This window comes from Ochotona princeps, chromosome 13 (assembly GCF_030435755.1).
Source record: "Ochotona princeps isolate mOchPri1 chromosome 13, mOchPri1.hap1, whole genome shotgun sequence".
Taxonomy (NCBI): Eukaryota; Metazoa; Chordata; class Mammalia; order Lagomorpha; family Ochotonidae; genus Ochotona; species Ochotona princeps.
The window spans coordinates 62,715,959-62,729,885 of record NC_080844.1 but is presented as its reverse complement, the minus strand read 5'-3'; the positions used below and the strand labels follow the sequence as shown (position 1 = coordinate 62,729,885).

The 13,927-nt window shown below is 43.6% G+C and overlaps 1 protein-coding gene across 6 annotated transcripts in view; it reads right to left on the bottom strand.

The window, feature by feature from the left end:
* Positions 1–13,927, bottom strand: part of PLEKHA1 (pleckstrin homology domain containing A1) — a 57,030-nt gene that overhangs the window by 25,537 nt on the left and 17,566 nt on the right. For 5 of the 6 annotated variants that reach the window (XM_058671728.1, XM_058671729.1, XM_058671730.1 and 2 more), the window contains exons 3-4: positions 11,646–11,702; positions 6,751–6,796 (exon numbers count right to left, since the gene is read on the bottom strand). In XM_058671728.1, the coding sequence (XP_058527711.1) occupies positions 6,751–6,796; positions 11,646–11,702 (103 nt within the window). The remainder of the gene's footprint in view (positions 1–6,750; positions 6,797–11,645; positions 11,703–13,927) is intronic. The other variant, XM_058671733.1, reaches the window with a different exon arrangement.

The window sequence follows — 13,927 nt, the reverse complement described above, 5'->3', positions numbered from 1 at the left end:
TCCTTGTCAACGAGGATCATAGATCATGGTCTGTCAAGCGAAGGCACTGGGGTGACTAGAAGGTCCAAGTCGTGAGGAGACAAGTTTCTGGCTGGTTCTGCTCCTGCCGATCTCCCTCTAGCAGCAGCACACTGGCTAGTGTCTCAGCGCCCTGTGCTCCTGGTGCTCCTTACAAGAGCCCTGCTCTGGCCCTCCGACTGCCATCCCCAGTGCCCCAGGGACTTCTCCACAGCCCTCATTGCAGTGACACCACCTCTTCTCCTCCAACTCAATAGCTGCTTCATGCAGTTTCTAAACTCTGGGTTCTTTCCGCATTCTCAGAGTTTAGGGTTATGGACTCTGAACAGCACATCACTCTCAGACCATCTACTAGATGGATAATCCTAACTTGTATAAATGTGAATTTTAGGGGTGGCATTGTAGCATCCTGTGCAAAGCTGCCACCTGCAACATGGGCATCCCATACGGGTACTGGTTTGAGTCCCCGCTGCTCTGCTAATGTGCCAGGGCCCCTGAATTTATGTGGGGTACCCAGAAGCAGCTCCTGGCTCTTCCCTGGCCATCTGAGCCCTCTGGGGAGTGAATCAGCAGCCTGAAGATCTCTCTTTCCCTCTTTCCTCTCTCTCATTCTCCCTCCCTCTATTTCTCTCTGTGACTCTTTCAAGTAAATAAAAAAATCTTCAAAAAAGAGGTGAATTTGATTACTAGACAGATTAGCTTCTAAAGTTATCTCTGGCCATGAACGTTGTTTATTTTCTGACATTTCCCCCAAGTTCATTCATTTTGTATTAGCTTAGCAAGGCGTGTATTATTAACGTTTACTGTTTTATCACAAATATTTTCCCTGGGGCCTAAATCCTCGCCTTGTAACCCCCAGGATCCCATACGAGCACTGGTTTGTGTGACAGCTGCTCCACTTCCCATCCAGCTCCCTGCTTGTAGCCGGGGAAAGCAACAGAGGACGGCCTAAAGCCTTCGGACCCTGCACACACATGGGAGACCCAGAAGAAGCTCCTGGCTCTGGATTGGCTCAGCCTTGCGGCCATCTGGAGAGTAAACCAGCAGATGGAAGATTTTTCTAAATCTTCTCTCTGTATAACTGTCTTCACAATAAAAATACATAAATCTTAAAAAAAAAAAACTTTTCCTGATCTGTCATTTGTCTTTTCACTTTGTTCCTATTTTTGATCAAATAAGTATTCTGCTGATCTCTCCCTTTCATGTCTCTACGGTATACATTTAGGGAAACCTTTTCCATTTAAGAAAAAATCAACATATCAGGGCTTGCGCTGTGGCATTATCAGGCCAAGCCTCTGCCTGCCCCACTTTCAATCCAGTTCCTTGTTACTGTGCCTGGAACAATGGACAATGGCCCAAGTGCTTGGGCCCTGCACCCACGTGGGAGACCTAGAAGCAGCTCCGGCTGCCGACTTCTAACCGGCTTAGCTCAGGCCATTAGGGCCATCTGGGGAGTGAACCAGTGGGTAGGCAATTTCTCTCTCCTTCCCTCTCTGCAGATCTGCCTTTCAAATACAATAGTAAGAACAAATTGAAAGCAAACATCTTTGTTCTTCCAGCCCTTATGGATTTATTAATACATTTGGAAGCTTATATGCAATTTAATTTTTAAAACGAATTTGAAAGATTTATTTAACACAGAGAACATTTTCCATCTCCTGATTTATTCCCCAGTTGACTGCAATAGCTAGTGCTGGGCCAGGCCAAAGTCAGGAAACAGGGTGGCAGGGATTCAAATACTTGGGCCCATCTTCCACATCTGCACATATAGCTGTCTACAAACTACTATAATAAACTCAAAAATAAAAGCTATTTAATATATATACCTTATTAATTTTTAAGATATTCCAAGTGCTAAAGCATCCGAATAGACATGTTGTTACAATTGTTAAAATTAAGAATAACTTTTAAAGTCTCTACAAATCTTAAATAATTTGCTAGCAAATTATTTAAATATAACTCGGGGAAATATAACTCAGAAAAACGGAAATGCAAGCCCTTAAGGGGAAAAACCCCTTTCTGAAGCCCACAGGATTTTGGAACTGGGAGCAGAACAGCAGTCCACCAGAACTTCCGTCACGGTGAGGGTCTCAGGCATGACTCCAGCACCTCTGCCCAAGCGCTACACAAGAGCCAGTTTTCAGGCAGCTAACACACCATGTGCCTGCTCCTCTATCTGCCTGGATACTGGAAAAAGTATAACAGCATAAACGTATATCAAGGTAAGTTAGTAACTCACTAGGTTATTATATATGCAAGAAATAGCTTTTTTTCATTTCTAATCATCAGAAAATTATCCTTTTATAATTCTCATCTTGGTTTCCACTGAAGCTGAGCTCTTAGAACAGCTTCATTCCTCCACACTATTTTGTGTATTTGCTCACAATATCTGAAGAGTTTGAAAAACTAAGCATTAATAAACTATACCTGGCACAAACTAAAGGCCTAACATTTATTCTTAAATAATATTTAAGAACTTCTTTCAAGTGAGAAGACAGAGATAAAAATTCTTAACACACCCTATGGTCTGAATAAAAGCTCACACTTTAAAACTTTAAGAGGGGCAGGTCTGGCATGGTAACGTAGTGGCTAAGTCCTCGCCTTGCATGCGCTGGGTACTAGTTCATATCCCGGCAGCTCCACTTCCCATCCAGCTCCCTGCCTGTGCACTGGGAAAGCAGTCAAGGGCGGCCCAAAGCCTTGGGACCCCACACCCGTGTGGGAGACCCAGAAGAAGCTCCTGGCTCCTGGCTTCAGAACAGCTCAGCGCTGGCCATTGAGGCCACTTGGGGAGTGGATCAGTGGATAGAAGATCCTTCACTCCGAACCTCCTTCTTTCTGTAAACCTGACTTTCCAATAAAAAATAAATAAATAAATCTTTTAACCAAAAAAAAAAAAAAATTAAGAGGGGCATAACAGTAATACACAGAGAAATGTCAGGAGCCTAAAATCAGCCAGTTCCGACTAGCTCAACCGCATACAACCGCATCAAATAAATACCATTTAAGCGTCTACCCATCTGTGAAATGGGAACGCCACCCACCCCTTCCTGGAGGGCAGGGTGAGGACATCAAGAAATCCACACAGTGCCCAAGAGAGGAAAGGCCTTCTTCCCAATGCTAGCACTGGAGACTTGCAAGGAGGAAACGGCCAGTCCTATGAGCAAAACAATAAACCACATCTCCATGCGGCCACACTTGCAAGGCAAGCGTGTTTCACTGCAACACTTGGGTCCTTGTTAATTTTCACTTCAGTACTTTGTACTCCAGATGGTTACCACCACATTGAATGTGTAATACCTGGCGCTCATGCACTTCAATGTAAACCCAAGCCATCTTAAAACCTATATTCAGCTGTTTAAGGCTCAAATACGGTTAGGGACCAAGCAGGTACAGATATTTAACCACACTTCTTTGCCAATTTCCTCTTTCTCTATACTCTTCCTTAATATGGTGTCTATAATTTTTTTAATTAGCCACTACTATCTATCTTTACCTTTGTTCTATTTGCATATTTGACTTTCTGTTGCATTTTACATTGTCTCATACCCCTTTTCCATTTGATAATTTGCTCTCCTCAAACACCACCCTGGGATATATCTTCTTTCCTCTTTTTTCTTTTTTTTAAAGATTTATTTATTTCTATTGTAAAAGTAGATTTACAGAAACAGAGAGAAAGATCTTCCATCTGCTGGTTCACTCCCCAAGTGGCCGCAACAGCCGGATCCAAAGCCTGCAGCCTGGAGCCTCCTCCAGGTCTCCCACGCGGGTGCAGGGTCCCAAGGCTTTGGGCTGCTCTCTACTGCTTTCCCAGGCCACAAGCAGGGAGCTAGATGGAAAGTGGAGCAGTCGGGATAAGAACCAGTGCCCATATGGGATCCCGAGCAAGCAAGGCAAGCATTTAGCTACTAGGCTATTGTGCCAAACCCTTATCTTCATATTTTAATCAAAGTACCATACCAAGACTGATTGGAGGCTCTCCTGGGTTGCTGTCGATGGAGCTCATGGCACAGCAAGCTCTTATGGGAGAAATGACCCATGCCAGCACCAATTGAGGCTTTTTTTCTAGGGTATTATGTTTTGGAACTAGATGCAAGAAAAGAATGAATTTAATGTGTAATTGTCCGTTTAATCCTATTTCCAGGCTCATGCCTCATTCCTTTCCCTGGGGCAAGCATCTCAAGTACACGGCCTCAATGATGCTACTTCTGGGCGTTCAAGGCGAGGACTTTAGCCGTTAGGCCCAGAAAGTGTTATTTCCAATACCTAACTAAGCCTGTCCTAGTGGGGCAGGGCAGGTCTACCCGCCCACTCTGCTCAGCTCTACCATCCCCTGTTGCCGTCCAGCAGTGACAAAAAGACGATGAGACACACTCTTGCGGGTCTGAGAAAACCTGGAACCGCAACCGGACCCCTTATTGCCAAAAGTGGCTGTGTTTAAATCTTTACCATAGGGCCCAGCAGCGTGGCCTAGCGGCTAAAGTCCTCACCTTGAAAGCCCCGGGATCCCATATGGACGCCGGTTCTAGTCCCGGCAGCTCCACTTCCCATCCAGCTCCCTGCTTGTGGCCTGGGAAAGCAGTCGAGGACGGCCCAAGGCTTTGGGACCCTGCACCCACGTGGGAGACCTGGAAGAGGTTCCCAGCTTTGGATCAGCGCATATCAGCCCGTTGCAGCTCACTTGGGGAGTGAATCATCGGACGGAAGATCTCCCTCTTTGTCTCTCCTCCTCTGTGTATATCTGGCTATAATAAAATGAACAAATCTTAAAAAAAAAAATAAATCCTATAAGGATTTATTTTCTTTTTTAAAGATTTATTCATTTTATTATTATTCCAGTCCTTTTTTGGATTTATTCATAGGTTGAACCTAGGGCTAGGGTGGAAATTAGAATTTGTGCTACAGTAAGTATAAGTTTCAGGTTATTTGCTTGAGATGATCAGGCAGGGGAGACAGACGGCAATTCCCAGGTCAAATAGCTACAAGAAAGTATTTTATGAAAAAATGGTAGGTGGGCAGATCCTAAGGGGTCAAAACCACATTCACGAAGATTTCATCCTTCCGTGTAACTGTTCAGTTGTGGTTATCACCGTGTGATTCAAGAAGAAATACTAAAGACATATTATTAGGGTTAAATTATACGGGATATTGCTTTTCCAGTTAAAATCAAAGCTGACTGATTGGAAGTCAATTTTACATTCTAAAAAACAGAGTTCAAAAAGCAAGAACAAAATACAAAGTTCTTATTTGACTTGTCCCCATTAACATTTCATTCACTTTTCATTCTAAGGTTTTATCATCCTGCCTTTCTCCCAGTTTTTGGGTTTTTAAAGCCTACTTCAAGTCACCTAACCAATGTCCCAGTGGCAGGACACATGTCCCCGTGGCAGGCCGTGTGTCCCCATGGCAGGCCGTGTGTCCCCGAGGCAGGCCGTGTGTCCCCGTGGCAGGCCGTGTGTCCCTGTGGCAGGCCGTGTGTCCCCGTGGCAGGACACGTATCCCCGTGGCAGGCCATGTGTCCCCGTGGCAGGACACGTGTCCCCGTGGCAGGCCGTGTGTAAGCACCCAGGCAAACCAGCCCCTTCACCCTCCACGTGCCTTCTGGATGCCCTCTACTACCTTTCCTCCCTTCTCCAAAACAGTAAAACGTGTTGCTTGTTGAGGCATCCCAGCCTCTTCCACCCACCTCTGACCCTTCCTTCAGCCTCCGCACAGCAAGAACACAAATTCTGCACGACTCTGGATGTGTCCTTCCCGCCTCTTCCCCAGTGGTAAAGGATGGTTAGGGATTTGGCTGACCCCGAATTCAAGTCTCTCAGCATCCAGAACAGCCCGACGTCTGCGCTCTGCCCCAGGAACGGGAAGTTTACAACAAGCTTAGAGGCAGGCATACCGAGTAGCAGCTGAGACACCCGCACCGCCCCCATCGGGTAGCCAGGCTTGAGTCTGGCCCCATTTCTGACCAACTCCTACCAACGTGCACCCTGGGCAGGCATCAGACCCTGGGTCTCGGCCACCTGTAGAGGAGCCCTGGACTGAGTTGTGGCTCTTGGGTTTGACCTGGCCGTGCCCTAGCTAGCAGGAAAATCTTTCTGCCTTTCCAATAAAATGAAAATAAATCTTTTAAAAAGAAAAGAATGTGAAATCCTTTCCTTAAACTTCTTTGGTAGACTGTACTCCCTTTATCTACTGATTGAGAAAACAATGCTTATAATTTCCAGAGAGACCCTTAGAGGGAGCAACTGCTTACTCACTTTGTAGTCCAGAGCCACAACAGTGTCCAGTGCACAGAGCAGGCACTGATGGCACATCTGTCAGACAAAGCCATGCAATGCCTTCAACTGTTCCTGCCCCCAAACTATAAACCTCCCATTACTCACAAACTGAAGGCCAAATCCTTTTCATTATTCATAGGTTTAATATGGAATAACATAAGGTAGAAGGTTAAAAATTACAACACTTGCTAGAGGTTACCAGTACAAATGCGCATGGTAAGAGTTACATATGGCTGGAGGAAGAAGGCTGTGGCCAGGACAGGACATGACAATGAGGCTTTAGAAGCACAATAAGGTCATAGTTTTATTTCCTCATCTTAATGATGATTACAATGGAATTCACCTTAGATCAACACATTAAGCCGTGGGTTTGTTTTGTGTGGTTTTCTGTGACTGTTTTCTAATGTGATGTAACTATCAGTTTAATTGTAAAGACGCATAAAATGTGACTACTTACCAAAACAGAACTCAGCCTTTGGCCTTAGCTTGGTTGCATCGCTAACCTAATGAGAAAGAGAGAGAGTGTGTTACTCCTTCCTCTGCTACTATAACCAAGCTCAAATATTGCACAAACTCCCACATTTAGTTTCCTAGTGATCACAGATGTAGCACAGAGACCTCCAAAGGCAACTACAAAAACAACAGCATGTTAAATACAGGGTCTGGATCCAAATTTTTAGAGCACTAGAACATGATACTTCCATGTTTTTTAAGCAAACCTGTTCTTTTTCTCCAAAGCAAATGAGGTTACAAAAGGATTTATGACACATGCATGAATAGTTTTAGTTTAACATACTCCTCAGATACCTTCAATGAGTATAGAAACTATAAATTCTCCGAAATTGTTTCTTTCTGTTGTCTGTGACATGCAAAAGAAAAATGGTGGTGGGTATATAAAATTCAAAACTGACAAAGCGTAAGTGTAACAAGGAACTAAAAATATTTAGGTCCCCCTTTTTAAAATATTTATTTATTTTTTTTTACTGGAAAGTCAGATTTACAGAGAGAAGGAGAGACAGAGAGAAAGATCTTCCATCCACTGATTCACTCCCCAAGTGGCCTCAATGGTCGGAGCTGAGTGGTTCTGAAGCCAGGAGCTTCCTCCAAGTCTCCCACATGGGTGCAGGCTTTGGGCTTTCCCCCCCCACCCCAAGCCAGAAGCACAGAGCTGAAAGGGAAGTGAAGCACCCAGGATACAAACCAGCACTCATATGGGATCCCAATGCACACAAGGCGATGACTTTAGCCAGTATGCTATTATGCCGGACCCACAAACTCCTTTTGAAAAAGAAAACACCTCAGGATATTGGGATCATTTTACTAAATGTAGCACAGGGTTCATTTCATTTTTTACTTTATTTTATTTTTTTTATTTCATTGCATTATGTGACACAGTTTTATAGGTACTGGGATTAACCCCACTCCTCCCCAAACCCTCCCCCCATGGTGGATTCCTCCATCTTGCTGCATTGCCACAGTTCAAGTTCAACTGAGATTCTTTTATTCCAAGCATATACCAAGCATAGAGTCCAGTATCTTATTGTCCAGACAAGTTCAACGGCTTCTTGGGGAGACCATCTCTGGTCTGAAGGTAGAGCCGGCCAAGTATCATCCCGATCAATCAAAAGCCCCCACATAACATCAGCAACAATTTATAACGTTATGGAATTAGTGGACATAGTATTGAGTAACCAATATGTTAAAAAAAAAAATGCAAGTTCTTAACCACATCCTGTGACTTCTTCATTGACAATCCGATTTTAGTTTATATACATCCGGGTCCTATACACCATAAAATGGCTATAGATTATTATTCAGTTGTCTCGTGTCTATTTTCAGTGTAGTATTTAGCTCTTTATAGCGTCGAAGCGTAATTTTGGTGAACCTGGCTTTTTTTTTTTTTTTTCGGGAAGTCTAGACTGGCTTATAACTCTAACAAGACATATGTCAACAGTTTAGGTGCAGAACAGTTTTATGGAGGGCTGTGCAGAGAAATCTTCAATGCACTAGTGAGGAATAACTAATCTTTGTGTCCCACCTAGTGACATATAAATGAGTCCACGCTGACCACTTCCTGTCTGATTCTAGGCTTTCCTTGTTCTCTATCTATTCTAGATTTTTTTATTTGTTTGTTTATTTGTTTGACTTGAGGGGTTTCCAGTGCCATCCTGATGGTCATTGCTAGAGAGGGGATGGACCCAAAGTTGGAACCAAGCAAGGACCAGAGAGAGCCCCTCTCCCTATTGGAAAGGCAGATTTACAGAGAAGGTCAGAGAAGGAAATATCTTCCACCTGCTAGTTCACCCCCCAGATGGCCGCAAAGGCCAGAGCTGAGCCGATCCAAAGCCAGGAGCCGGGAGCTTCTTCCAGGTCTCTCACACAGGTGCAGGGTCCCAAGGCTTTGGGCCATCCTCCACTGCTTTCCCAGGCCACAAGCCAAGAGCCAGAAGGGAATTGAAGCAGCCAGGACATGAAATGGTGCCCATATGGGACGCTGGCACTTGCAGGGGGAAAAATTAGCCTGTTAAGCCCTGGTGCAGGCCCCAATACATGGTTCATTTTAGAAGGTGAAGCAACTAACTACACTTGTGGCTGCTATCCCTTTAATTAAAGTAGGTCTTAGAGGCCCATTCACGTTATTGCCATGCTGTTGCCCAGTGACATAATTCCTAATTAAAGTACCTGCTGTGTGTCTGTATCAGCAATTCTACATCTGGGGTTCCTGAATGATCCCAGTTACAAATTCACAGCTGTGTCACACTGAAGTTTGTTCCAGGAATAAATTCTGAGAAAGAAGAAGAAAAAAAAAAAAACACCCAATCTGTGTATCCAAAGCAGAACACTAAGTGTGTACAGATCTCGGACTGCAGTAAGCTGACGGAGATGAGAGCCCAGCGAGTGCGCTCTCCAAGGGGAGCAATAGCACGGGCAGAGGAGCTCACTGCTCCGTCACCCCGCCTGCCCGCCAAGCTCGCGCACCTCCAGAAACACCTTGCAAAGACCAGCAACTGAAGAGATACCGGCAGATGCACAATCTCTCAACTGCTTATTCCAAAAAAAATAGGCCTTCCCACACTACTCTGTGCAAAGCTGTACTTGTCTACAGGCAATCAAGCCAAATGTGAGTACAGCTGTCCCTTTCCAACGGAACTGTGTACCTCGTAACAATCCTCTAGAGAAACGAAGCTGCTGCGGGCTAAAGAGCTGTGTGTGTGTGTGTGTGTGTGTGTGTGTGTGTGCGCGCGCGTAAGGCAGAAGGAGAGACAGAGATCTTCCTTGTGCTAGTTCACTCCTCAAATGGCCCCAAAGGCTCGAGCTGAGCCGATGTGACGCCAGGAGTCAGGAGATTCCTTCCGCTCTTGCACAGGAGCACTGGAGCCCACTGCTTTCCCAGGCCCCAGGCAGGGAGCTAGATAGAAAACGGAACTGCAGGAACTCGAACCAGTACCCATAAAGGATGCCTGCGTCACAGCTGAAACTTAGCCTACTATATCATGGTGCCAGCCCCATTTTTAAAATGCATTAATTTACAAGAACCATTGAGGTATATACTTAGACAATATTTGTGTCTTGTAAATTTATATAATCTGACTTTTGACAGAAAATATTTCTCTTTCAAATAAGCAATCTTGGGCCCGGTGGCGTGGCCTAGCGTCTAAAGTCCTCACCTTGAACGCACCAGGATCCCATATGGGCACCGGTTCTAATTCCGGCAGCTCCACTTCCCATCCAGCTCCCTGCTTGTGGCCTGGGAAAGCAGTCAAGGACGGCCCAAAGCATTGGGACCCTGCACCCGCGTGGGAGACCCGGAAGGGGTTCCTGGTTTCCGGCTTCAGATTGGAACAGCACCTGCCGTTGCGGCTCACTTGGGGAGTGAATCATCGGATGGAAGATCTTCCTGTCTCTCCTCCTCTCCGTATATCTGATTTTGTAATAAAAGTAAATAAATCTTTTTAAAAAAAACAACAAATAAGCAATCTTAACTGTTTAAAGATTAATTTTTGGGAACGGCCCAACAGTAATGCATCAGTCTACAGTAATAATGGTAACAAAGTATTTTATGCATCAAAATACCATCTTCTACACAGAAGGATGTGCTGAAGTTCGCTTTATTGAAGCGATCTATCTTTGTCAATCAGCCCCAATATGTGTGTATGAATTAGTAACATGGCTGCTATCTTTTGCATTTTACACTTCATAAGTTTCTATTTTTTTTATGTAAAACATAACAAATCCCACAAAGCTAACAGTTAAGTATCTCTTCGTTTCCAAAGCATCAAAAACAAGGCAAAAAGCTACCTGACCAAAATAAAGCTTTCCTATTTTCAAAAACTTTTAACACAAAGAAACAAAATGTCAAAAGGCAATGAGATTCAAAAGTTGGAAAAATTCTGAAAGAACATAATACAGACTTAGTAAAGTCTTCCCCAGAAATTGTCAAGATAGAATTGGGCCCTTAGGGCCACTGTGGTGGCTCAACAAGCTAACCCATCAGCCTTCCGAGCAGCTCTCTGCTCAGCACACGGTTCTGATTGTACTGAGACACTGCTGCTTTACTGCATGAAGGTTGAGAAAATCTTTCCAAGGGCTCTTGGCTGACCAAGCCCACCTGGATGCGTGCACAGATCCAGACACTCATACAAAGCTCGGCCAGACTGCCCAACCTGCTGTATTTCTACCCTCCCACGAGGCACCTGATATCCCCTCATGGCCTAGACGAGCTGGCTGTCAAGTCCTCAGTGGGCATCTGGGCATGCTCTCCACTGCGTGGGCATCCTCTCCACTGCGAGGGCATCCACAGCTGAAGAGGCTCAGTATCAATACATGCACTGAGCCACAGACCACACATCTTACGAATCTTCCCTGTGGCCAGGGAGGGGTCCCCAAAAAACCTTATCTAGGGTGTTCATCCAATAGATACTAAAAAAGAAATTCTCAAAAAAAAAAAAAAACACCCTAATCCTTAACTGATACTTCCCTTTTCTATTGTTCCTATGTATCAAAGCCAATGTTCATTTGTCACATACTTTGTAAACAACTTGAAGGGAGCCACTTGAAGGTTTCCAACACAAAGAAATAAGAATGGTCAAGGAAAGGGAAAGATGAGTTAGCCTGACTTGATCACTGAAATCACAACCAGGGATCAGCACACTGTGCTCCATGAATATGTATGACATCTGCATCATTTTTAAGTTTACATTAACATTTGCAACTTGCCACATAATATCAATTAAATTCCCACATGCTAATTTGATTAATGTAAAGAACTAGTACTGTATTCCCATAAACAACCCCTCCCATTCATAGGGATTATGATTCACACATGAATGCAAGACAGTACAAACAGCCTACCTTTGAAATGTAGGTAAGCTTAATGGCTCCAACACGTGATGACCCAGAGGGTAGATTCTGAAAATAAACAATACATGATTTAAAAATAAATATGTTTTTAAATATTACATTTTACAATCAACTTTTTTCAGTTCAAGTGTTCACCAGTTCTGCAAGCAAGTCACAAACTTGGATTAAAAAAACGAAACTCCGCTCCTCTCATCAGAACACATCCTATAACTAAAATGCTATTTTATCATAGCAACTAAATGCAGGTTCTCTTCCTTGAGCCTGGAAAAATGTACACAGTATTAGATTTAACTTCTCAAAGCAATGGGAAAATATTTAAAAGCACAGATTATAACTTTAAAAATGAATTAAGAGTCTACATATTACTTGCTATTATTAAATTTATTTATCAAACATCTCTTGAAAAAAAAAAAAAGACCGAATTCTCATCACCATTTAAATGGTCTAGCATGTCTACACCAAATTTAAGCCATATTGATACTTCTTTTCAAAAAATGTTACTTTCTTTGAATCATGTGCAGAGAATGTGTACGCGAAAGCACCTCACCAAGTATTTTTATTTTTCCCTTAACAGTTTGGCATGCAGCTTTCCAAGAAAGAGTTAAGGGTAAAGTATTACACAGAGGCAGGATCATTTCTGGCTGAAGTTAACAGGAAAGACTCCAAGGAACCAACATTTAAGCCAGAGTTTCAAGGATGAATTTGAAACACAAACAGCAGGGAAGAGAACCCTGCAGGCAGAGAAAACAGAAGGTGCAGCTAGCCACAGAGGGTGCTGGGGAACGCTGAGGGTGCTGGGGGAGCTGAGGGTGCTGGGGGAGCTGAGGGTGCTGGGGGAGCTGAGGGTGCTGGGGGAGCGCTGACGGTGCTGGGGGAGCTGACGGTGCTGGGGGAGCGCTGAGGGTGCTGGGGGAGCGGAAGTGGGGCACTGGGCTGTAAGAGTGCTCCTCAGGACTGTAGGAAATGGGGGGCTGGGGAACCTGAACTGAGAAGTCTCTAACCACAGAGGTCCCACAGAACCAACCAAGCAGTGAGGACTGGCTCCTGAGGCCAACACAGATGGTGCATGCGCAGTGCTGTAAGGCAAATGACACCTTAATAAAAGCTTTTTATAAAACACTAGAAGGATCAGTGAGGGAGAAGTTAGAAGCAGGAAAACAGCTAGAGAAGTCATGAAAAGCTCCAAAAAATAAATAAATGAAAAGGCTACCATAAGATTTCAAGGTAAAACTAAAACAACTATTGATTCTGAAAATTATCCCTGCTGGAGAGGATCAAATTTTTAATTAACTTTATAATAATCTTCTACATGAAAAACTTAACCTATGGGTTTATTCTAATGAATGATTAAGCAGCACCTTTCTCAAAATTCAGTAAGTTTATTTAAAGTCTAGACATTTCAAACACCATGGATTCCCAAATTGGAACCGGTTACCATTGACAGGGACAAAACTTTCCAAATCTCTCACTCCACTATACAGCAAAACTGTATTAGTTTTGCTTGAAACTCTACCCCATGTGCAAGCTCTTAAATATAAATCATATAGCAAATATATACATGAAATAAAACTATATTTTCTAATGTTTAACTATAAAGGGCTAGTTGTATTTTTAAATTTATTTTTACTTCTATTAAGTTTTATTATTTATTATATTTTTTTATTTTTAAATATTTATTTTATTGATTTCAAAGAGACACAGAGAGAGAGAGAGAGAGAGAGAGAGAGAGGCAGAGAGAGGTCTTCCATCCGCTGGTTTATTCCTACAACAGCCAGAGCTGGGCTGGTCAGAGGACAAGAGCTCCTTCTGGCTCTCCCACACAGGTGAGAGGCCTAAGCAGGTTCCCAGACATATCAGCAGGAAGACGGCCTCACAGATCAGGACCCACGTGGGATGTCTGCCCTGCAAGCGACAGCTCAACCCACACACCACAGTGCAGGCTCCAACTGTATTCCTTTGTATAAAGTTTTCTGCTTATAAGCTTCTGCTTTTTGTTTCTTTTCAAAATCTTAAATGAGGAAATGAAGTGCAAAAATATCTTCAGAATCCCTAACTACTAACAAAGCAACTTCTTCAAACTGTGACTTTGTTTTTTCTTTCAAGCCTTATGTTGACTATTCTAGCTAGCTGAATAGAACCCTACAGCCCTTTATGAGGAAGAGAAATGAGAGAAACCAGAGTTACACAAAGGTCCACAGATTAAATAGTAGCAGAGTACAGGGAAACAGGAAGGGTCTTCAAAAAGTTCATGCAAAATGTGTATTTCTGCACCC